General features: G+C 47.3%; 1 protein-coding gene across 8 annotated transcripts; it reads left to right on the top strand.

Moving 5' to 3' along the window:
* LOC136456898 (serine/threonine-protein kinase Nek5-like) lies at positions 1 to 24,054 on the top strand. Of its 8 annotated transcripts, XR_010759601.1 has the most exons (17): positions 1 to 302; positions 619 to 855; positions 941 to 1,007; positions 1,103 to 1,168; positions 1,251 to 1,297; positions 1,382 to 1,427; positions 1,514 to 1,594; positions 1,671 to 1,713; positions 1,804 to 1,853; positions 2,046 to 2,127; positions 2,203 to 2,252; positions 3,369 to 3,442; positions 3,613 to 3,664; positions 3,766 to 4,380; positions 4,465 to 5,879; positions 8,777 to 9,295; positions 23,760 to 24,054. XR_010759601.1 is itself a non-coding variant. In XM_066456897.1 (16 exons), the coding sequence occupies exons 2-16, from the start codon at positions 758 to 760 to the stop codon at positions 9,598 to 9,600; spliced, it is 2,832 nt and encodes a 943-aa protein (XP_066312994.1). In that variant the 5' UTR covers positions 1 to 302; positions 619 to 757; the 3' UTR covers positions 9,601 to 9,822. The 8 variants fall into 8 exon arrangements, 7 of the variants coding, with proteins under 7 accessions (XP_066312994.1, XP_066312995.1, XP_066312989.1 ...); XM_066456897.1 differs by lacking the exons at positions 8,777 to 9,295; positions 23,760 to 24,054 and adding an exon at positions 9,555 to 9,822; XM_066456898.1 differs by lacking the exon at positions 23,760 to 24,054 and having other exon boundaries at positions 8,777 to 9,383.

The raw sequence follows: 24,054 nt of genomic DNA, 5'->3' as shown, positions 1-24,054 counted from the left end.
CTTACCATATGCGGATTTAAATAACCAACCAACAGAGCACACACCAGACCAAAAACGAGACGCCAGATCAAAGGCCACACCAAATCCTCCTCCCCAGCACAGCAGCGGAGGCCGCGGCAGCAGGCACCACACCACGAGCGCAGCCGCGGAGGCCGGAGACGTCGGCGACGCGCGCGCGGTCCCACACCCCGTCGCCGGCGGCGGGCGAGGGACTCGGCCGGAGTGGGAGAGTCCGTCGCCGTGGAGCAGCGGCCGGAGCGCCCCGCCTGTAGCCAATGTCGGTGGAGAGAGGCCCGCCAGCGGTAAGGTCCCTATCCCGAGCGGTGGCGGTTGGTGGGAACTGTGCGCGGTACAGTTGATAAACTTCTAGCTTTCCTGTGAGGGATGGGTGCGCTTTTCCCGTGCGTGCGTAGTACGGTTCCTGAACTTCATCCATGGGTGGGTTTTTGTGGCCGAATGTTTTCCATCGATTGTCTTGTGGTAGAGTTAGTAGAATAGTAGGTGTTTTTAGGATTATGATTGGATTGGACGGAACAGGGGCTCGGTTTCGTTCAAATTTGAACTGCGGAGCCTGCACTGAAGCTGCTTGATTCACGCCTGTTCCGACGGTTTTTGCAGAAAGCGCCGAGGGTACGGGGCTGATTGGAGCTGTGGCGCGTACGGGAGATGCCAGTGGTTCTGGTATTAGAGACTGAAGTTCTGCAAGCGCGTGTTGCTGCTGTGGTGTTTTAGCAGCTGTGTTGTGTGGTTGGGAGCCATGGAGTCACGGATGGATCAGTACGAGGTTATGGAGCAGATTGGTCGCGGCGCCTTTGGTGCTGCCATCCTCGTCAACCACAAGACAGAGAAAAAGAAGTATGATGCCTTGGTTCAGTTTAGTTACTGAGTCTGTTTCCCCGTGAATTTGCCTAGTCGACAGCTGTTTGCTTTGCTACTGCAGGTATGTGCTGAAGAAAATACGTCTTGCAAGGCAGACAGAGCGATGCCGCAAGTCTGCCCACCAAGAGGTCAACATAATTTTTCATGCGTTTTTTTTTTTTCATTTGTCTGTTGTTAGTTTGCACCGTCTTTGCTGAATTGACAGAGGAAATGGAAATTGCAGATGGCTCTCATTGCTCGTTTGCAACATCCTTACATCGTTGAGTTCAAGGAGGCATGGGTTGAGAAGGTTGGTTCTTCAGGAACATGCTCCTGTATTTGCCTTTTATTTGGTTCCATCCTCTGTTACCTCAACGCATGAGTTTTGATAGGGCTGCTATGTTTGCATTGTGACGGGATACTGTGAAGGTGGCGATATGTGAGTGCCATGTGCTTGTTTGAACTAGCTATTCTACTGCCTTTGCGATGACTCTTTTTGTCTAATTATGTTCCTCTTTGGCAGGGCTGAATTGATGAAAAAAGCGAATGGGACATACTTCCCAGAGGAGGTTGCTATAATTTTTCAGTTCCTTCTTTGCACGTATCAAGAAAACAATTTGGAAATATGTGCTAACTGTTTCTTAGTGACCTACAGAAACTACTGAAATGGTTTGCGCAATTGGCATTAGCTGTTGACTACTTGCATTCAAACTTTGTTTTGCATCGAGATCTCAAGGTAAGTGACAAAGAATAGAGATGCTGTCAGTTTAAGAAGCAGGATTCAGTGTTGACCTCTTTCCTTTTTTTGGCAGTGCTCAAACATATTTCTTACCAAAGAACAGGATATTCGTCTTGGTTAGTTTCCCATGCTATTTCAAATATAATAACTCTACATGTTTTGCAATGCTTCATTTCTGTGGTTTTAATATCTCATTTCACTTGCAGGAGATTTTGGCCTGGCCAAGACTTTAAAAGCTGATGATTTGGCCTCTTCGGTAGTCTTTTTATCTTATTTCCTTTGTTTCTTGTTTCAACACTTGTCCTTCATTTCTGTTTGTTTCTATTCTAAAGTCCTAATGAAAACTTGAACCACATGTTTGACTAATCCTTGTCTGTTTTTCTGCTTTCATTATGTTAGCTGCCTTGTCTGTTCTCAGAATCTTATTTTCTATAATGATGCTTCTTAGGTTGTGGGAACACCAAATTACATGTGCCCAGAGTTGCTTGCAGACATTCCTTACGGATTCAAGTCAGATATATGGTCTCTTGGTAATAATTTCTTACATATAAAGAAATGTTTAAATATATTAAATCAGATGCCTCTTTTAACTGGTGTCTTTGCAGGATGTTGTATGTATGAGATGGCTGCTCATCGACCTGCTTTCAAGGCTTTTGTGAGTTCCTATTTGGCTTATATTCCTCGCATCAGTACCATTATTTAACACTAGTTTCTATACAGAGATGATTTGAATATTTTGTCTGCTAGTGGATGCTGTCAATTTGTGTTCAGGTCCCATCTTTGAACCACATCCTTCTTTCCATAGATACATGGGTGCGAGTGTAACAAACCACTAACTAAGCCGTGGATTCGGCATGTAATCTGACTGTTTTCTACCAATTAATGAAATAACACGCAGCTCTCACGCATGTTTGAGAAAAAAAAAATCACATCCTTTTATAACTTATTAACGTGTAAGCCAATCAACTAGGAAAATGAGCATGTGTGTCATACACAGATGTATAGAAAAGATGACATGCCAATTAATGCAGGAAGTCCCTAAGCTGCCTACTGGAAGGATCAGAGTGATTAGAGTCCATCGAAATTAAGGTATTAGCTAAGCATGCTGCTATCTAAAATGAAAGATAAGCTAGAACTAAGCCTTAGTAGGGAAGAGTGACTGAGCATCTTCCATTGAGGGGTTGTGGCATTAGCATCTATGCCGCTTTCAGTTCTTCTATCACTTTCATTTTATCAGTCGCCAAAAAAGACCATTGACCTCTTCAGCCTGTGGCTCTGGCTTTTGCTTGGCGTTTGTCACCCTCAGACCTTCTCTCTCTCTCTCTCTGCCTACTTGGTTCCCCTCTTTATGTATTTGCGAATGCACATTACATGGGCTGCTATGTGAAGCATTATATAAGACAAGGATAAGTTTATCTTTCAGGTTCGTAACATATTGGATCAAAGTTCTTCATGATCCATCCAGGAATTTATTCCTGACTTCTGTGAGTGATTGAAAGTTTATGTCTCATGGCTTCCAAAATGTATGCAAGAGGTCAGAGTTTGAGTGCTTTGCATTTAAACTAATACATGTTAGAGCATGAAATTAGATGGAAGTTTTGAATAAAAAATGGTGTATATACCAGTTCCTTTCGACTGCACTTTATCAAATTGCTGTTGTGCCTCAGTTTCATCTCATCTCTCAGCCTTTTCGTATTTTACTATGTGGTGTTATTAATTTCAAAACTATAGAAGTTGAGGTAAGCTTAAGATTACTCCATGTTTCTTTCAGGATATGGCTGGACTGATAAGTAAGATAAATCGCTCCTCCATTGGCCCTTTGCCTACTTGCTATTCTTCATCTATGTAAGTACACCTGAACTGTACATTTGGCAATGAAATTGGTCATATATAAAAGTTTTCCATCCATCTTTCTTGTTTGGACATGAATTCAAGGTCATAGCAGTTTCTCTAATGTTTGGAAACATTATCCAGTGTATGGCTAGCTAATGATCCCATTTTACTGTTGAATGCAGGAAAACACTTATCAAAAGCATGTTGAGGAAGAGTCCTGAACATCGGCCTACTGTAAGCTACAATGCAATAGATACCTCCCCTGCAGCTGCAATACTTGTTTGCCACGCACATTTATAAGATTCTTAGAGTATTTGTTACATTTTTGTTAACAGGCATCCGAGATTATAAAAAATCCATACCTGCAACCTTATGTAAATCAGTACCGTCCATTTGCTGATATATTACATCCTGGTCGATCACCAGAGAAACCTGTCACCAATTCACGGAGCAGTCAGAGAAGTATGTCTGGGAGTCAGTGTAGTAGCATTTCTGGAACTGGCAGTGATATGGATAGTATACAATCAAGTGAAATAAATACGTCAGGACTAGCTTCAAGTTCCAACAACACTATTGAGACTGAGGGTGCTGAAACTACTGATCTTCAGAGCCATAAAGACACTGCCTGTCCTGAACTCGAGAGACAAGATTCATCAAAATCCGTACAAGATAATCATCATCCCAGACATGAGAATAAGCAGCCAAAGATAATTAAGAAGATACTGACAACTCTAAGAGAGGAGAGCAAGTTTAGGGAAAGCAATTCTCCTGTGAGAGCTAGCCGTGTAAAGCTAAATTCACCTAGCAATAGAGAACGCTCATCTGACGACTCAAAGCAAAGTGATATTTCCTCCAGTTCAAGATCTAGTGAAGTTATGTCACATGAATCAGCAAATGCAAGCTGTGAACCTGTGAAACGAGGACACACATCTCCTCCCTTGAAGCATTTGGTAAGGATAAATGGTTTTCTTGTGCTAAAAGCCTTAAATTCACTTCTCTGTGTTTGCTAATTCTTTTCTGGTTCCATCTTGCAGTCACCAATTGTTGAGCATTCTCCGAAGGTTAAAATTAAAGTAGATGAGCTGCTACATCCACACCCTGCCAAGCAGGTTGGAGAATCTGTTGATGCAGCTGCAGGGAAGGTTAAGAACAGAACACCACCCATTTTTATTAGATGCACCAGTATTCCTGCTCGGAGGCAAGGAGTAGCAAGTCCAAGCCGTCAACACACTGGGGTAAAGCGAGCTCACAATAAGGTCATGGCAGAGCATCCAAGGAGTCCTTGTCGGCCTACCCATAGTCCAAGCAATGCTCTTGTGGAACTTCCAAGTGTTCCAATTGTTCCTCCAAGTCATCTGGAAGATCTTCAGAGAAAAACAGGCAATTCACGAGCAAAATCTGCTCCACCTAGGGCTTTAGCAACCAAGGAAGACAGCAGTGCTTGCTCCAGTTCTACGACGGGTTATGCTGAAAATACCAACCAGTCTGAACCTGACTCGCCAACCTATTTGGTCCCATCCTGCAAATGTTTGATACCTGACACTATCATACAAAAGCATGACATAAAAAGTAAAGCAAGTTCAGAGGTCAACACAACCAATTGTGAGAAGAAATTTACTAGTAATGGTGCTATTAGTCTAAGCGCAGCCATGGTGCAATCTTCTGATATTACTGAACAAGAGATTATTTGCAAGGATGGAATGCCCTCCAGTGAAGTGGGTCAGTGCAGTGACACAGTTACTGTGCCAAGTGATGAAGACAAGTTCACAGTGCAGGAACTGCTTTCATCAGTACCAGATCTTTCTTCCTTTGTCCCAACAACAGCGATGAACACTGAACCAGGCAGAGGATCCACTCCCACTCAGTCATCAGAGAAACCATCAGGTCCTCATTTAAACCCTTCTCCAGTTGAGGACATTATACATGTCATAAGCCACAGCAGTTTCCGTGTCAATGATGAGCAGGCAGTAAAAGAAACCGGATCAGAGAGCATTGCTGTTGACAAGCGTCTTAACATGGTAAGAGAAGAGATAGGTGTAAGAAGTATCGAGCCAAATCTGATACCTTCTGGACCTATAGACTCTGCTACAGTGAATCCAAATGTAGCAGAAGCTAATACTACCTTTCAGAAATCAGCCAGTACAGATGCGATAAAATTGCCCACCATACCGGAAGGAAATTTTAGTACTCTGGAGACAAACAATGGGTTTAAGCAGGAAGCAGCTCCGGCTAAGGAAATACTAGATGTGACATCCTTCAGGCAGCGAGCTGAGGCTCTCGAAGGGCTCTTAGAGCTTTCTGCAGAGTTACTGGAACACAGTAGGCTGGAGGAGCTTGCGATTGTTCTAAAGCCATTTGGGAAGGCCAAGGTGTCCCCTCGAGAAACAGCAATATGGTTGGCTAAAAGTTTCAAAGGCATGATGAATGACGAAGCAAGCCGCAGTTCAACGTGAGTACACATAGCCTCTGCGCCACCCTTTTTGTTTTGGTTGATTTCTGTTTGTGCTCTGAATATGCAATGGTTGTCTTGTCCATATTTGGCTTCTTGGTATCGTGTGTCCCCTGTTTCCATATCGATAGTTGTTCATTCTTTACAGCACATGTTGTAAATAGCCCAGATTTGTGAACAGAAAATAAGACATGCCAGAAATGGTGTTAAAATTTACACGATTGAAGTAATAGAAAGACTAATTTGATCAATTATTGTTTTGCCTGCGTTCTCTTCTGAAACTATCCGAATTCTACCAAGAAAATGTACAAATTTGTGTTTTTGCATTTGTTGTCAGTATAATTAGTTTATCAACTATTCTTAGAACACCCCACATATAGGCATTTTGATAACAGTTTGTGGCCATTTAGTAAGCTGATTTTAGCATCAGACGCACACAACTCTTTTTTGTTCAGGCAGAGTTGCATTTTTTCTGCAGTAATTATATTCCTTCATTTCCGACTACTGAAACCACAGAACCTACACCATACAAGCTTACAAGTCTTCCCTTGTAAGTGATGCTCACACGAGCTGTAACCTTACTACCTGGTTGCAGTTGGAGCTCCATTTGTTCCCAAGCAGCTTCGCAACTTTGCTATTTCAGCCGGCCCGTGTGGCCCGCTGGCTTTGAACCTCTTGCTGTTGAATGGCTGCCTGCCACCACTGCTACTGGTAGTCTGCTACCAAGCCCAAATGCTCTGTATTAGTGCTGAGTAATGTCATTAGTCATCATGGACTGATGGACACATTGGCCAGGAGTCACGATTCGTAGTCACTTTTACAGAGGGTTCTTTCATGGTCAAACCTCATTGCCTGGCGCAGAACACCTTTGGAAGGGGAAAGTTCCATTTAACTGCAAGTTTCCCTTTTCTAGATAGCCTTATTCGGTCGTTAGCAATGGCAGAGGAACAACAGTCAGAAAACGGCTCGACGAGTGTACAGGAGCCAATATCAGAGTGCACACTGAGAACTGGAGCTTAGCCGGCAATTGCACATTGTCGCATTTACAGTGTCGTTTCCTAGTGCCAGTTTTCATGCTGTTGGGCGTCGTCGTTTCCGTTTCTTTTTCAGTAATAATCTCATCTCATCCCCGTAGCCCTGGGCCCTGCCTCCTTGGCTTCTTGTGAAGGCCGCTCTCTAGTTGTATTTCTAGTGCAATGCGTGCCCTGCCCAATACGTTCTCTAAAAAAAAGGCAGAGAGCAATGGCCAACTGCCCAAATTTTAGTATTCCTGATGACAGGCAATCGGCATCAACGGATGGCTTCTATGGGAGATCCGAAGGGCCTCTGGAACGTATCGTCCGTCTTGTCTTCAAATGTCATCACAGTTTCACGCATATCATCAGCCTTGTAGACCGGAAGTGGAACGACTATTCAGCGGGTGACCGCTGCATTTGATAATGCAGACCGTTCAGCACCCCTTGATTTGCCCGCTGCACATCACAACACGCTTACACGCGTCAAGTTCATATTATCAGTTCAGCACGTGCCAGATCTCTTCCCCTCTAGCAGAGCTACGACTACGAGTACTACCTTCAGACAACAATACTTGTGGTCCCCTTCTGGTCAGCAATTTGGATGCAGCAGAGTCCAGGTAAGGGCCCGTTTAGTTGCCAAATTTTTTTTTGCATAGTATCCGTCACATCGAATCTTACGGCACATGCATGGAGAACTAAATGTAGATGAAAAAAAACTAATTACACAGTTGGGTGAGAAATCGCGAGACGAAACTTTTAAACCTAATTAATTCATAATTAAACATTAATTATTAAATACAAACGAAAGTACTACCGTAGCCAAAATCCAAAAAAATTTGGATCTAAACGGAGCCTAACTCAACCAGGAGCCTACAATGTATCTCCAATATCGGTGGCATCCCTGACGCCCACTCGCCCAGTACAGTACATTCATCGCCCTATGCTCCTGGCAAATTTGGAAGCGGAGAAGCGCCGCTATCTTCCCAGAGCACGTTTAGTTCTCGGATTTTGGAGTAGCCAAATAATTAATGTGTTACTGTAGTGTTTTGTTTGTATTTGTGAATTATTGTCCAAACATTGACTAATTAGGCTTAAAAGATTCGACTCGTAAAGTACAACCAAACTGTGCAATTAGTTTTTGATTTCGTCTATATTTAGTACTCCATGCATGCAGGGGCGGGCCCACATGTATTCAAAGGTATTCAGTTGAATACCCATTATTTTTGCAAAAAAAAGTTCATATATATATAGTGTATTTCTAGGTATATGTATGGAAAAAACAAAAATAAACAAGCTAACACCGTCAATCCAAACAAAAAAGCCCACCGGACACCTTCCCTCTCCCTGGCCCAATTTGTCACAAGCCCAACTGGCCCACTCGGCCTCCCATTGGGTCACAGACCACGTCACACATCCAGGCGAGGCGACCAGGCTTCCGTCCGCGAAACCTAACCTAGCCGGCGGCGGCGGGGAGGGCGGAGCTCGGAGGCCCCTAATCCCCTTCGTCCTTCGCCCGGCGAATCGACGACAACGGCCGAACGACGCACGCCGGCGCGCCGCTAAAAGTCGGAGATGGAGCCGCGGCCTGCGTGGAGCGGCGGCGGCGGCAACCACGCCACCTCTGCCGCTCGTGCCGCCGCTACTGGACGGCCGGCGGCGCGCTCCGCCGCGTGGGCGTGGCCTCGGGCCTCCGCGTCCCCGACCGCGTCCTAACTTCTGATTGTTTATGAAATTGAGGTGAGCATTTCCAATTGTTTGTGAAATTGAGATAGCACAACAACTTGCAAAATGCCGATGCTCATGAATTTAGGACAATGTGAATATCTAATAGCAGTAGCAGGTAGTGAGCATTCTCTGAAACTTGTGTAACTTTTATTTTAGGTCTGAAACATGGAGAAGAAGAATAGTGCCACTACTGATTTGAGGGTTTTCATGGCATCATTCAGGCCAACCAATTCCTTTTCTGCTTTTAATGTTGAGAACTTGGTTAAACTTGATGGGCTCTATCCACATGACTTTGAATTTCAAGAAATGAACCAGCTTCATTTTTAGTTGCACCACTATATCAATGATGTCAGAAATGATGAAAACTTCAAAAATTTGAGAAGTCTAGCAGAGTTGTCTATGATGCTAGTTAAACAAGAAAAGGTTCCTCAGTATGAAATTGTTTATAAACTTCTCAAATTGATGTTTGTTCTCCCTGTTGCAATTGCTGGTGTTGAGAGGGTCTTTTCTATAATGAATTTGATAAAGAACGAGAGAAGAAGTAAGATAGGGCAGAAATATTTGAATGGTTGCTTGGTCACATTGATTGAAAGGGAATTCTTCATGCAAGCTAAGGATAAGGACATCGTCACTCATTTTCAAAGCATTAAGGATCAGAAAGTTGTCCTCTAGCTTGTAAGTTGTAAGCTTTGTTACCATTTTACTATTTTATCCTCTATTTATTTCACATGTTGCCACTTTGATATGTTGATCATTAGTAGCCGAACAATTTCAAGTTGTGATCATTTTTATTAACCAATGATACTACCAATTTAGGCTGTCAATTTTTTTTCTTGCCACCTGCAATTTTGAATACCCATGGTCCAAATCCTGCGCCCGCCTCTGCATGCATGTACCACAAGTTTAATGTGATGGGAATCTTCTTTTTACATAGTGCATTTTTGAGAAGTTTGGTGGGAACTAAACATGGCCCGAGATGAAGCTCGATCTAACCCTTCCGAGATGAAGCTCTAACCATAAGACAATCACTGGTATCTTGCAAAGCTGAAGCTATGCAATGGAATGCCAGGATGCCAAGGACCAAGCTGTAGTTCAGTCGTGGTGCAGGTTGTTTGATCAAGCTATCAAGTTGCCCACGCAACCTACCAAACTTTCGGTCCGGAAGACGATCCATAGTCCACGGACGAAGATGCTGAACGAGGAAGAAGAGAGAATCAGGCATCTCCTGCACGTACGTAAGGGTGGATAAGAGGTTGGGAGACCAGACTAGAGAGGAAGCAGAGAACGCGAAGGAACCGGAACAATCTCTTACTATACGAATCCTGCCCCGAAAACCAGGCTAGCAGATCATGCCACGTCGCTCGCAAACCCGATAACCATTAGATCGGGCAAACTCGTGATGTAGACCGTTAGATTGTGGATCGGTTTGTTTACGCCCGCTCCTTTGCAAAACCGAAATCTCCCGAATTCTTTGGCGAGCTCGACACGGCACGAGTGTGGCGCTCCGGCGATGTGACCGCGGCAGCAGCAAACCCGCCCCCGTCGCGACTAAACCGTCGTCAGCCACCGCACCGCGCATCCTTGCAGATACACGGCCACGGCCACTACCATTGCCGCGTCGCCGTGAGCGTCCCCTTCGGCAGCACCGCACACGTCCACCTCGACGCCCCGCATGCCTGCCCACCACTTCACGTGCCCCGTCATTCCCTTACGGCCCCTCCTCCATCGACTGTGGCGGAAGAGGAGAGGGAGATCGGGCTTCCTACCTCGCCAGGCAGAGGGCTGCATGGCTCACCTTCCCAGTCAGCGTTGGAGGTGCTGGGGGGAGATGCAGCCGAGACGGAGCTGGAACGCCTATCGGTGGCTCGTGAGACCTAGGAGGTGGAGATCACCTCTAACAACGAAGCAGATGACGAGGTGGAGCCACCGGTGCTGTCGTGGGAGCTACCGGTGGTCCGATCGGAGGCTAGGCCCTCCAGCGGGCTGGAGGAGACCGACCTAGAGTGGCCCTACCCTGAGGACCCGTCAAAGGTTCAGTTCGTCCTTTGGGATTCACAGGAGTGTCAGCTCTAGGACATCCTTGGGGGAGAGGACTCGCCATGGGGTTCGATCTCGCCAAGCTGTTGGTGAAGCTTGAGGCTGCCCAGGAGCGGGTTAAGTCCATCCAGCGGTAGGTCATGGTCGACCTACGCCACGCCACGGAGGTGAGTTTCCCGCGCTTGTCCTTGACCCCTTGGTCTCTCATTGGTTGCCTCAGTATGCTTGCTTCTCATTTTTGTAGGGTCTACAGGAGATGTCGTGCCGCAAGTCCCGTTTCCTCCGGATAGAGCATGCCCGGATGGCCGAGTTTGAGCGCCAGCTGGAGTCTGCCCACCGCGAGTCCTAGGACCGGGTGGCGGAGGTGACCGAGGCGTGGGCGGCAGAGCAGCTCACGGTGGAGCGGGCGACCCCGTCGAGCGGGGGCTTAAGGCGGCAAAGACCCGTCAGGCGGAGACAGAGGCAACGCTGTGGAAGTCCTTGACAGACACCGAGGCAGCGCTCCGAGGTACCCTAGAGACCTTGGAGGCAGAGCGGAGCGCCCTGGCGTTGGAGCGGAAGGCCCAATCGAAGGCTGATCAGGAAGTGCACGCGCTTTAGGGCCGGGTGAAGGGGACGGAGGAGGCGAACACCCGGCTGCGCGAGTAGGTGACCCAACAGGCGGAGGAACTCTCTGAAAGTGCATCTAGCCCTTTAGTGGGTTTTAGATAGTTGAATGACAACGTAATTAAAGATCTAACACGTTTGCTAAGTGTGGACAGGTAATAGGTTATCTCACAGGTACTTAATGAAAGCCAAAATGATGCGTTGTTGTATAAAACAATCTAGTTCAAGCATAATACAACAATGCAAATGAAATTCGTGCAAAGGCTTATTTATTGTGGGATTTCCATGTTCTATGTGAAAACAAGCTCATAAGAATTAATTAATGAGACATGAGGGATTGCATATGAAATAGTCTCATATTTGAAGCTTGCTAAATTAAAATGAAAAAGATAACAATACAAATGAATGGTTGATTCAACACAAGATGTGACTTGATGGCTTGAGATGGTGAAGATAGCAAGGAAAGGCTTCGAGGTACTAAGCAAGGGTGAAGGGCAAGCGACGGCTTGGTGGCTGAAGAACCTAGCTAGGGTGAAGAAGGAAGTACTTGCATTTAGTTGAGGTACTAATCAAGCTACGATGGTACTATTGATGTGGAGGATCAAATCTATATTGGACAAAGTGTTTGAAGTGACTTGATGCATTTGGAGTTATTCATATTTGATGAATGGAATCAAGTCATGTGCTCAAGATGGCTATGCTCAAGTGACAAGATCAATATCAACATGTTGGCACCCTAACTTGATGAAGATTGAAAGAGACGGCATTAATTCAAAAGAGGTCAACTCAAGCGGTATAAATTCATTTTCCTTTAATTTTGAGTTTAATAGGTATGCCGTACTATTAAGAGAGATGCATCATGTTGATAGATAATGTTTCATAAGTGCTCAAGCCAACCCATGTGAGTTTTGAGTATTTAAGAGATAAAAGAGCTAACTGATTTCTTGCTGGTCTAGCAATACCGGATGTGTCTGGTATTCATACCAGATGTGTCCGGTATTTGCCCAGCAATGGTAAAATTATTGTTCTCGGGTTGGTTCGTCGGGAGTTTCGACGGTCGGGAGTTCCAGCAATGGTCGGGAGTTCCGACGTCTCACGCTTTAACTGACTTGGAGAGTTCACTATGGTACTCATACCGGACGTATCCGGTATGGACGACCAGAGGCCAACGGCTAGTTTTCAAATGCCTTGAGAGTCAGGAGTTCCGATGGTCGGAAGTTCCGGCATGAGTCGGGAGTTCCGATAACTCACAAACTTCAACTTAGTTACTTAGTTTTCAAATATGTTGAGGGTTGGGAGTTCCGACGTGAGTCAGGAGTTCTGACTGTCGGGAGTTCCGGCATTCATCGAGAGTTCCGACACCTCACATTGACACTGTAACTTAGTTACCGTTGGCGTAGTGTAAGTCATACAGGATGTGTCCGGTATGACAACGGCTATAAAATGACTAGTTTTTCCAAGGGGGTTATAAATACTTCCAAACCTCCACCTTTGGAGGCTGCTGATTCTGCTGATATACATACACGTTTTGAGCCTTGCCAACTCTCCCAAACCCTCTCTTAGTGAGTGTGTGATCCAAATAGCAAAATCCATTTGTGGGTTAAGAGAGAATTTGAAAAAGAGAGCAAGCCACCACTCGAGCACTTGTGCATATTGTCTATTTTGTGATTCGTATTTGTTACTCTTGGACTCTTCGGTCCTAGATGGTTAGGTGTCATCGGAGAGCGCCCAAGAGATTGTGGTGTGCCTCGGAAAGTTTGTAACGGTCGATTCCACCGCCTTGGAATCAACTAGTGGAAGGAGGAAAAGGAGTTGGAAAAGACTCCGGCTAGAGTGACCTTCGTGGTATCCTCTAGGGCTAACCTTTGCTGGGTCGCTGTAGCCCCCTCAACGGAGAGTAGGACTCGAACGAGTCCGAACTTTGGTAAAATAAATATCGTGTCTCAATTCGCATTTCATTCGATATTTGTGTTGCTCTTGCTCTTGTATAGGTTATCTGTGTATATTGTCATATCTAGTAGGTACCTACAATTTGATTTGAAGTTAGAAATCAAAAGAAGCAAGTTTAAGGCTGTTCCACTAAAACCGTGTATACCGAACACATCTGGTATAGCTACCGGACACGTCCGGTATTGATCACTGTGCCAGGCTATTCTGCAGAACACGTGCATACCGGACACATCCGGTATTTCCTGCCTGTACTGAATATATTCATTCTCTGTTCTAACTTTGTATTGCAGGATTGTAACTTCTATATATATTCTTTATACCTTGTATACTTTGTGGCTAACTTGTGAGGGGTGGTACTACACTTAATTTGGAGTTTCCATTTTGAAAACTCTCTTTACTAATCATTTCCACATTTAAAGGTGTTAATTTTCATAAACGCCTATTCACCCCCCTCTAGGCGGCATCCTAGGTCCTTTCACTCTCCACCCTCGAGAACTCCCACCTCGGTATGTACCTTTTCTGTTTTTCATCGTGTTGGTTTCTTCCTTTATCTTGTTCTTGAGCTTGTCGCCCTTCTTCTAGAGCTGGGTGGAGTCATTGGAGCGGGACCTAGAGACGGCTAAGGCAACGTTTGGCCAAAATGCGGAGGCGCTGGCCAAGTCCCTTGAAGAGCGACGTGCTCTCGAAGGGAAACTTGACCAGATCCGCAATGTTGCCTAGCTTGTTGTCTCAGAGGTCTTCGGGTCGGCGCCAAGTACCAGCGCCCACCATCCGACAGGCAGAGGTTCTAGACCCTCATCACCCACGGGCTATTCTACGGAGCATCAGGGTGTTGACTTCGGTAGCGACGTACCGCCCGAACCTGGATTTCGCCACCATCTACAACGGGTATGCCGACGGCTTGAGCACAGAGGATATCCAATCGCTCAGGGAGAGCTTGCTACCACACGCAAAGTTGGTAGCCGAGCAAGTCTCCGCACAGTGGGTGATGGATGCTCACTGTGCGGACATGGTCGGAAGCACGCGTCAGGAGGACGTCGCCCAGCCTACGGATGGCGTGGAGCCTAGGTCAGAAGTGGACGTCGCCCTACCTCCGACAGAGCCAAATGTCGTCTAGCCGAGGAGCGAGCAGCCTATGCCTTTGCCGGTCGCACCGACAACAGATGCCGCCAGGCAGCCCTTGTAAAGTATAAGTAGTTCAGCAGATGTAAAAAGTTAAGTTCGTGAGGGAGCCCCCGTGTAAACATTCTTATGTACTCAATGAATACAATCAGTTTCATTTTTGTGATGGAATCACTCCGTTCAGAGAAGCTTGTCCCATTCGTTCCTTAGTTTTACCTTAGCATAATTTTGTTTTTTATTCTTTCTTTTTCACACTTACCCATTTGTCCCATAGGCTACAACCTTAGGAGCCTGGGCGTGGCCCGCGAGGCTTAGCTGCTCGTAACCGTAGGTAGAGGCGGGGTGCGATCGGTCGGAGTATTTAAAGCAAAGCTACATAAGGTAATTTAAAGGAATGAACTATCCTTTTATTCGGGTAGGAAGGAGTTTTACCATATGATAGTAAACGAAAAGAGAGGTGGTAGTGCACCCCCATGGAGCCCCCGAGCAACCCGGGCCAAAAGTGTTTGGGTTGGGGCACTTTTAGAGGGGCAAACATTAAGTGAACAATGGTAAGACTAAATTTTAGGGGAAGAAACGACATAGCTGTTCCAAGCGTTGGTGAGAATGTTTTCGTTGTCGTCCTTCAATCAGTAGGCGTCCAGTTAGATCACCTCGACCTTCAGTCATCCGGATCCTTGCCCGCTATGCCCTCTTTCTTGGCCACTGCTTCTTCGCCTTTTTCTTCCTTCGGCCTACCAGCCTGTCGTAGGAGGCGCTTGAGGAGCTCGCAGTCCTTGTAGAGGTGTTTGATGGGGTAGGTGTGGTTGGTGCACGGGCTCTCCATGAGCTCATTGAAGTGGTCCGAAAGGCCCTGTTGGGGCTGCTTGCTCGTGTGATCAACCATGGCGACCAACGCGGAGTTGGCTGGCCGGCGGTGATCTTTTCTATTCATTTTGTCCCTCTGCATGGAGGGGCCTTCATCCTGAGCCTCGCGCTTGGTCTTGCCTTTGCCTCGGCCTCTGTTGAAGCATTGTAGGAGTGGCACTCTCTGGATGCGTTGAGCAAAGGCCCGTGGTCCTAGGCCATCCGGGCTAGGACTCCGGTCGTCCGGTCGGTGACCGCGCCTGGGGTGTGTTTCACCACTCGCAAAGGTCCGCCCAGGGTCTGTGTCGCCTGCCATCACTGCCGCTCGATGAACATCATCATCATACTGGGACCGATATCGGTTGCTGATGATGCTACGAGCGTCTTAGTTAGGCTCGAGCCTCTTGCGTACAGGTGGTCGGTGCAGAGCAGGCGCCAGGTCAAACCAGGGCACAGATGCGGCCTCCTATGCCACGCTCGGTGGCTGTAGTGGTGAGCGGGTGGAGTGATTCATCTGGTGTGTCCCCACTCCCCCGGTGGGGAGAGAAGCCACGAGTCTATGTCATGATGCAGAACTCTCCGCCTATTGAACAGCGACGATTTCCACCAGTGCCCGGAGGTTTCGGTGGATCGCCTGTTCCTGGGGTCGTTCGGCTCAGGAAGGCCACGTAGAAGCATTGCCACATCAGCGATGTTCTGGTCAGCCCGAGCAAACTATGGGGGATCGTTCCGCCCATCCATGATGTTGCGCTGGACCTGGCGGGCGCGACCTCGAGCACCGCTCGCCGGTTTATGTGCATGGGGTGCAGTGTGGCGTGTCGAGCACGCCGGTGCAGGTGGCGGCTGGTTCTGCCACCATTGTCATGGCTCCTCGCCATGCTCCTGTGTGAGCGCGAGGGTCACCGTACGAGAGTCTAGAGGGGTGTGAGTCTGCAAGGACTCTGCTACCACCGGTGGTTGTCCCAAAGCGTCCATCATAGCGCACTCCTAGGATGGACGGTGGCTAGGTGCCATGTCACCGATGCTAGAGCCATCACTCTCAATATCATCATCCGTGAGGTCGAGGAAACAAGTGGGAGCATAGCTCGCCATCCCCACGAATTCAGACATGAGAGGGGGCGGCATCGGCATCCTTTAGAGCCCTCGAGCGTATGCATCAACGGGGGACATGAGGCCGTAGGGGAACCAATCGCATGGCGGTTGCGGTAGGGACAACGGGGTCCCTCTAGACAATCGGCGGAAGATAGCAAATAGTGAGTGAATAATAGTATGTACATTACTCACAACGGGGTTCGAGCAGAGAGTTTGCTCGGAATGAAGCACAGGCACCTCGTCGTTGAAGTCATTGTGCGTCCCAGAGCCGAAGGAGGGCGCCCTCCGATGGTCGCATGGAACAAGTGCCTCCTCGCGGAGGTGTAGTACGCTGAGCCGGTCGGCGACGAAGTCTAGGCTTCTGAAGAGGAAGGCCTGGGATGGCTCAAAGATGGGTGGAGCCCGTATTCCAGCAGGTGGGAGTGCAGGAAACTCCAGTGAGCCAAAGCGAGTCATATCGCTTGAGCCCGCCATGGCGAAGGTGGCAGAAAAGTGGGCCATCCAATGACCAAAAAGTGTTGAACGTATATCATCTTTCCCACGGATGGCGCCAACTGTCGGTGCAGAAAGTGACCAACACGTAAATATTTGTAGTTTTGCCGTATGTTGTGATCGGAGGTGGCCTAGCACTCAATGACACAGGGTTTATACTAGTTCAGGCAACATGCCCTACGTCCAGTTTGAGTCGGTCGGTGACTTTATTCTTGAGCCTAGGTACTCGAAGTTTGCAGTGGGGTTACAAACGAGAAGGAGAAAGATGGGGGGGGTACAAGAGGTTCGATCAGACTCTGGTCTGAAGGGCCAAGAGTGACGGGAGCCCTGCTATGTGCTAAGTGTTCGAGCATGTTCTCAGTATAACCTTAGAGCGTCTAAAGTTATAGAGGGTGAATCAATGTAGGTGAACTAATCGATCTTCCTATTGGGAGAGAGCGCATCCCCTTTTATAGATGAAGGGGATGGCCTTACAAGTGAGAGGGAGAGAGTACGTATGCTGCTAAGTCTTGCTGCCCATGCCGGTGGGTACAAGATGATGGTAGGCGCCCACAATACTATTTAATGTCAGATGCACGTGGGAGGTTGCGTTATCTTCTTCAGGTATGGCAGATGTCGGTGCCTACCACACTGTTGATATCCAGAGGCATGCATGGAGTTTTTACCATGTTCTCCTGGTACAGTAAATGTCGACGCCCACAACATTGTTGATGCCCAAAGGCATGTGGGGGAGCCTTACCGTATTTGTCTGGTATGGGAGTTGATGGCGCCCACAACACTATAGGGGAAATGTCGGCGCCTACAACACTGCTTGGGTTCTATCATGCCAGGGAGGGTCACAGGGTACTATCTGGTAGGTGCATAGGGTATGGTCCCTGGTATTACGGTTTAACTTATGCGCCCTACCTTACTTTCTCCTTCTATTTCCTAGTCCTTACCGAGCGGGCATTCCTGGTCGGTTGGTCCTAGTCGGCTCTGATTGCGCCAATTGGAGAGGAGCTATAAGCAAGGGTTCGGTGTTTTCTTGGTCGGAGAAGCGGGTCAGAGTTGGAAGTGGTGTTCTGGCCAGGCCTTCCGGTCAGAGAGGTCATCCGGAGATGGGCTGGAGACCAAAGCGAGCGCTCCTATCAGAGAGGCAGGTCGGAGTCAGAAGCGGACATCGTTCCTCCTTGGTTAGGCCTTCCGGTCGGAGATCGGATCGCCTTCTAGCCTATCGTTTAGGTACTTGGGCCAGACCAAGAGTTGTGTGTTGGTTCACAACGTTGTCTGCTGGGCCAAGCCTTTGCTTGGAAGCCGGTTCATGAGGGACCCTGAGTTTATGAACCCGACATAACCATTATAAGGTGGCCACTGTGTCAGGTCAAGGTATGGCTCGAAGCTCATCTCCTAAATACTAACGGTGTTCAAACGGAGATACAAGGGTGACATATATGACAAATCCTCATAGTTGTACCCACAAACCCTGCAGGCCATGATCATATGAGAGCAAGGGGCATGCATGATCTGAGGGATGTTGCAATTGCACTCTACCTTTTCAAGATCAACTCTATAGTTTCATCCACCATAACGTTCGCCACCCAAGCTTGTGCCACCCTTGCCCCGTACACTAAAGATATGGCGGTTGGGTCCATATGGCTCGGTGGTGTGCTGCTTGGCCAATTCCTTGGCCTCCTTCAAATGATCTGCTTTGGCCTTTTCAAAATGCACCTGCTCAGCTATATTCCTCTTCGTAAGTTCCCACTTCTTGACAAAATATTTGTTGCACTTATGAAAGGAGAACTCAAAAATTCTAGACATAGGCAAGGATCGAACTCTGGTGAATATATGGTTGAAGGACTTCGAGGAGTTAGTGGTCATGATGCCATACCTGAAACCCCCTCGTCATATGCTAACACCCACTGAGCCTTCTGTTCCATCTACGCCTCTAACCAGGCCTGTCTCGCTTTATTTACCATCTTGTCTAGTTCTCTCTTTGTCTCTTTAAACTGGTGCTCTGTACGTACACAACATAGAGCCTTTACCTTGTCACATACCTCCTGCTTCCTCTGACGCCGCCATAAATTAGTAATAAAGTGTCTCATGCACCATCTATGCACTAGAGGCGGGAACCCATCTATATGCTCAGTTGTAGCATTAAGAATCCCTGGGTGACGGTCTGAGATAAAACATATTGTCTGAGATGGGCCTAGCACCTGTACATGTAGAAGCCACATGAACCATGACCACGATTCATTGTTCTCTCTCTCTGCCAAAGCAAATGCCATGGGTACTATCTGGTCCTTAGGATCAACAACAACAGCCATCATCAAGGTGCCCCTATACTTTCCTGCCAGGAAAGTGCCATTAACAAGTATGACTGGCCGACAAAACTGGAATGCATGTTCTGTTTGCGAGAACGACCAGAACACACGATAGAGGACATGCCTCAACGGGTCCTGAAAACACATCCCTTCGGTGTCCACAAACCATTTCAAGCCAAGATTGTAGTAATACATTGCACATAAGATGCGGGGCACCCTGTTGTATGCTTCCTCCCAACTACCCCAATGAATCGCTAGGGCAATTTGCTTAGCACGCCAAGCCTTTCCATACTTCACATCAGACTTAACGAATCTAGATATGGACCGTTGTAAACAAGACACTGAAATGTCATTATTGTCATCAACGAGGCCCAATATACGACAGGCAAGGTAACATGCAGTGAGCTACTGATGATTTTCCTTCCCCCTATTTGTTAGGCAAGTGTGGGGTTCAACAACTTTATTTATCCTTCACTTGCCATCACTCTGTCTCTTTCGTGTATTTAACCTCCACATACAACCGTTTTTGCATATCACGTGGTACCTGAAGTCCTAGTCTGAATGAGTGATGCTATATGGCCTATGGTGATACACATCACAGTCCTGAAGGAAGAGCTTCATCTCTGACATTGCATTGAATATCATCCCCTTTCTAAGGGTTTCTTTCTCATGGTCATACAATGATTTCCTACACATCTAGAGACCTCTGTCACAAACTGCCATATCTGTCATGCTGACATCCCTATAGTTTGGAATGCCCCTGAAAGGTATGTTCATCGACCTTAGTTGCTCAAGCTTAGTTGCTGTGTAAGGTGGTGGTGGAACATACTACTGCGCTTCGCTAATTCTGCCCCATGAATCATAGGGGGTATCATGTGCTGGCAAATCTATGACTAGTCTACCCTGAGCCTGGATAACATGCAAAACCTCAGTTGGTACTGGTAATGGCATACCATGAACAGGTACTGCCATGGCATCAACCGGTGTGGGCATAGCATGTCTATCTCCCTGGTCACCATCTAAATCGTCTGAATCACTGCTAACTACATCACCGATCCTGTCCTCCTCCTGCTCCTCCTCTTCTAGTTCGAACTTGTTCACATCGAAATCATTGCTTATGCAGCCTACTTGACTTGAATGAAACTGCTCCTGCATCAACTGACCATCCAAATCCATGTTACCCTGAGCTGCTTCCCCTTTGACCCCCAATTCTTGTTCATTGCCTCCAACACCGTCAATGGACGACCCATCCTAGACACCCTGCATCCTATACCTATTCTCCACCACCACCTCAGCCATGGGCACATTAGAATCTTGGAGCACCCTAGTGTAGCGGGACCAGTGAGCAAGGTCACGCAAGGGCATGACGACATAATGTGCCCTAGTCTTCCCAGTATCAAACCTCCCCTTCAGTGTGAAATCACCATCAAACTTTGCATTCAAACGGACACAAAGGTCTTTGAAGCTAGGAGGTTCATCAAACCATTCTAATTCTTCTTCCATATCCTCAAACATACCATCTTCTCTCCTAACACTTCCTCCGTAAAAAACTCTAACACAACCATCTACAAAAGCATTTCAAGAAACTTCATCAATTCATCGAAAACGTCGTACGTAATGTCCATAGTAATATTAATACATATTCTAACTATAACTATACTAACTAATCTAATATTAACATCTATACAAGGCTAACTACAACAACAACTAATGTATAGCTAGACTCACTAACTGTACTAACTAAACTAACTAACTTTACTATCTATACTAACTTACTATATTGCCTATACTAACTAAATTAACTAACTTTACTAACTATACTTTACTAATTATACTAACTTTATTTATTTTACTAACTTACAATACTAACAATATCGATTCAATCAACAAATACACTAGGGGAGTACCTCGTGGCGGCGGCGCGCTAGACCGGGCCGGGAGGCGCGGGCACTAGCCTCAGCGGCGGCGGCAGTCATGGGCCCTGCAATGAGGGCGAAGGCGCGATAGTGAGGGCGGTGGCGGGCACGGCGGGCGGCCGGAGGGGGTGGCACGCCGGCGTGCGGGCGCGGCGGGCTGCCGGCGGCCGTGGCGCTCCGACGTTCGTGGTGCGGCTGGCGCGGGCGGCGTGTGCGGGCGTGGCGGGAGTGGCGCGCTCGGCGTGGGCAGCATGCGGCCGCGGCCAGCGGCAGGCGCGACGGGCAGGTAGGACTGGGCCACGGCCCTTTTAGCCGGCTCTGTCGCGCCACCGATTAGGCCGCATCACTGCCGCGCCAAGATCGGTGGCCCGGCAGACCCTGCCACGTCATCGGTCAGCGCCCCGGTCGTCGCCACGTCAACCCTCTCGCCGCGCCACCATGCATGCGCGGCACAGGCATTTCGCGGCGCTAGGGAAATAGGCACGGCAAAAGTGTTAGTTTTGAAAAAAAAAACAGTGTTAGATTTAAAATTAGTTTACAAAAAGTGTTAAAAATCTAACTGACAACCCCGGCTCACTAGCACCAGTAACAGCATCTGATACCATTCACAATTTAGAAGCAAGCATACTATAGCCACAAGGCATTCCTTGCTCAAAATATGACAAGCAAATAAGTGGATCTGAAACCATTTAAGAGACGATTGCGACAAATAATCCATACAAGGCTCCAAGTAACTGATACCAGTACACACAGGATCAATAAGGTAAAAGGAATCCAAATTGGCATCTGCCCGGTCAGCAGAAAAGGGGAGCAAACCACGGGCACACCAATCCATGACACCTAATGCAGCCATATAACTGAAAAACTAAGTTGCCATTGGCCATTGGAGTACAGATAATTAGCAATCCTCCTAACCTGAAGGACATAACAAAAAAGAAATTCCACTGATAAGAAATGCAATCTTTGTCTCCTATAATCTTTATAGCTTATTTTCTTCATTTTCATAATCTTTGGTGTAACGTTTCAAAAAAATAATCTTTGGTGTATAGTTTACTGAAGCCAATGAAGATAGTTCGTTTTACAGTGCTGAAGGGACAAGTTGGAATGGCAACCTCAGAAACTTGTCATCAAGTGCAGTGACCCTCAGAGTCATGATATCCATCTGAAGAAACCAAAAAAAATGGCATCAATCAAACCATGGAAAATACAAGTTGGAATTGAAATAAAAATTCAATTCACCATAGCACAATCAAGTAAGAAATAATTTGAATTGCAATTTGCAAACAACTACATCACAGAGAAGAACGATTGGACGTGATTCGTGGGGGCGTCCTGAATGCGCCGCGCGCGACGGCGCAACGGGCTTAAGTCCCGTGTCCGTGCAAGACATGGCGGAGTCACCGACGAGGCATTAAGAAGGGGGGGTGGAGGGGAGGGGCTCATCGATCTCGTTGGCACTGAGGAGGACCTCTTCGTCCAGCGGAGGAGCACAAGTGCGGCATAAGGGTCGAGACGGTCGGGGCGAAAGGCGAGAGGGCGCGAGGCGGCGAGCTCGATTTCTGGGGAATCTGCGCTAACAGAGAGATGGGGCATTCAGAATTGAATGTTTGATTCCAAATCTAGATGACCAGTGGCGGATGCAGGATGGGAACGAAGGGGGGCTAAATAATAAAGATTTAGGGCTAGACCTAAGATTAATGGAAATTTGAGGGTAAGTAACCGTGGTCTAATGAAGAAATTTTCAGACCAATTAATGGAAATTTTCAGGCTCACTAGGGGGCTGTAGCCCCGGCAGCCCCCCTTTGGATCCACCCCTGTAGACGACCAAACACATTCCAGACCAATTAATGAGTTCAATCGTGTCGCATCATAACACCCCCCCCCCCCCCCCCCCCCCCCCCCCCCCCCCAAAACCCCTCCTTTCTACTGTCCAAAAATAAACATAAAATCCGTTCTTGCCGCGGCGACGCCGTTCGCTGAGCACTGACCCCTCACGACTTGCCGCATTAGCCCCTACCCAAATGGTCGAGGACTTGAGGTTCCGTCTCCGGTGATAGTAGCACATCCGGCGCCAGTGCCACCGTGACGGTAGAGCATAGCTCTAGCACAAAACCCTCATGAGAAGCGAGACCAGAAAACCCCAGCATAAAAAATCAAGAATTGGGGATGCTCACCTTGAATAGCTTTGCTCCTCCGAATGGAAGGTCCTAGCTTCACCGTCCTCCTCAAGCGCGTCGTCGGCCGATTGGGAGGAGAAAGGCAAAACACTTTTAGAGCGGCTGTCTTGTGTGTGGTCTCACAAGTGACTCTCTGTCCTTCCTAACAAGGGAAGCTAGTCGACGGGGAGCACGCAACGGCACTCCCAATCAGCATCATGCATGGTTATATGCTATTTTTAATTTTTTGAGGAATGGTGGCAGCTAGAGTACATGTTAGTGATGTCGCCTCCCAAACCATTAGTGATGTCACCTCTAGACCCAAAGTACGTGTTGTGTACATACTTTAGGAGGGAGTGCATGTTGTGTGTGGAATGGTGGCAGCTATTCCCTGTTTTATAGGAGGGAGTTAAATCATTGATCGGTCATCATGCATGGTTATATGCTATTTTTAATTTTTTGAGGAAGTGTTGCCTATTTCTTTTTTCTGGCCATGTATAGCTCGATCGTGCAATTATGTTTCCGTTGTCGTTTCAACCCTCGTTGACATCCGAGATATCTAGAACTGCATGCTGCCGATTACTTTTCACGATAATATATATTTTCTTTATTTGTGCAACAGGAGATGGCGATTGAAGTAGCTGGGAACTGTCTAGTATTTTTCTTTTGACACAAGAACTGTCTAGTATTGGTGCCTCATATGTATGAACATTCCAATCTATTTGAAATGGGGCTCGCTACGGGAAGTTCGTGTACACACGCGCCCAGGAACGGATCTAACGGTGGGGCGGGAGGGGCTCAAGCCCCCCTAGAGCCCCTTCAAGAATTTTTGTCATGGTTGCTTTGAGGAAGAGAGGTTGAAGGTTGAAGACGAGGACTTCAGCCCCTAGATCCGTCCCTGCATGCGCCGTCCTTGT

Source organism: Miscanthus floridulus, chromosome 6, assembly GCF_019320115.1.
Source record: "Miscanthus floridulus cultivar M001 chromosome 6, ASM1932011v1, whole genome shotgun sequence".
Taxonomy (NCBI): Eukaryota; Viridiplantae; Streptophyta; class Magnoliopsida; order Poales; family Poaceae; genus Miscanthus; species Miscanthus floridulus.
This window is presented reverse-complemented; position numbering and strand designations above follow the sequence as displayed.

Excerpts from the sequence above, each read along its gene's own strand:
- LOC136456898 (XM_066456892.1), top strand. The coding sequence starts at position 758 with ATGGAGTCACGGATGGATCAGTACGAGGTTATGGAGCAGATTGGTCGC. Across the intron at positions 2,253-3,368 it reads GACCTGCTTTCAAGGCTTTT|GATATGGCTGGACTGATAAG; the intron begins GTGAGTTCCTAT and ends TGTTTCTTTCAG. Across the intron at positions 3,443-3,612 it reads ACTTGCTATTCTTCATCTAT|GAAAACACTTATCAAAAGCA; the intron begins GTAAGTACACCT and ends TGTTGAATGCAG.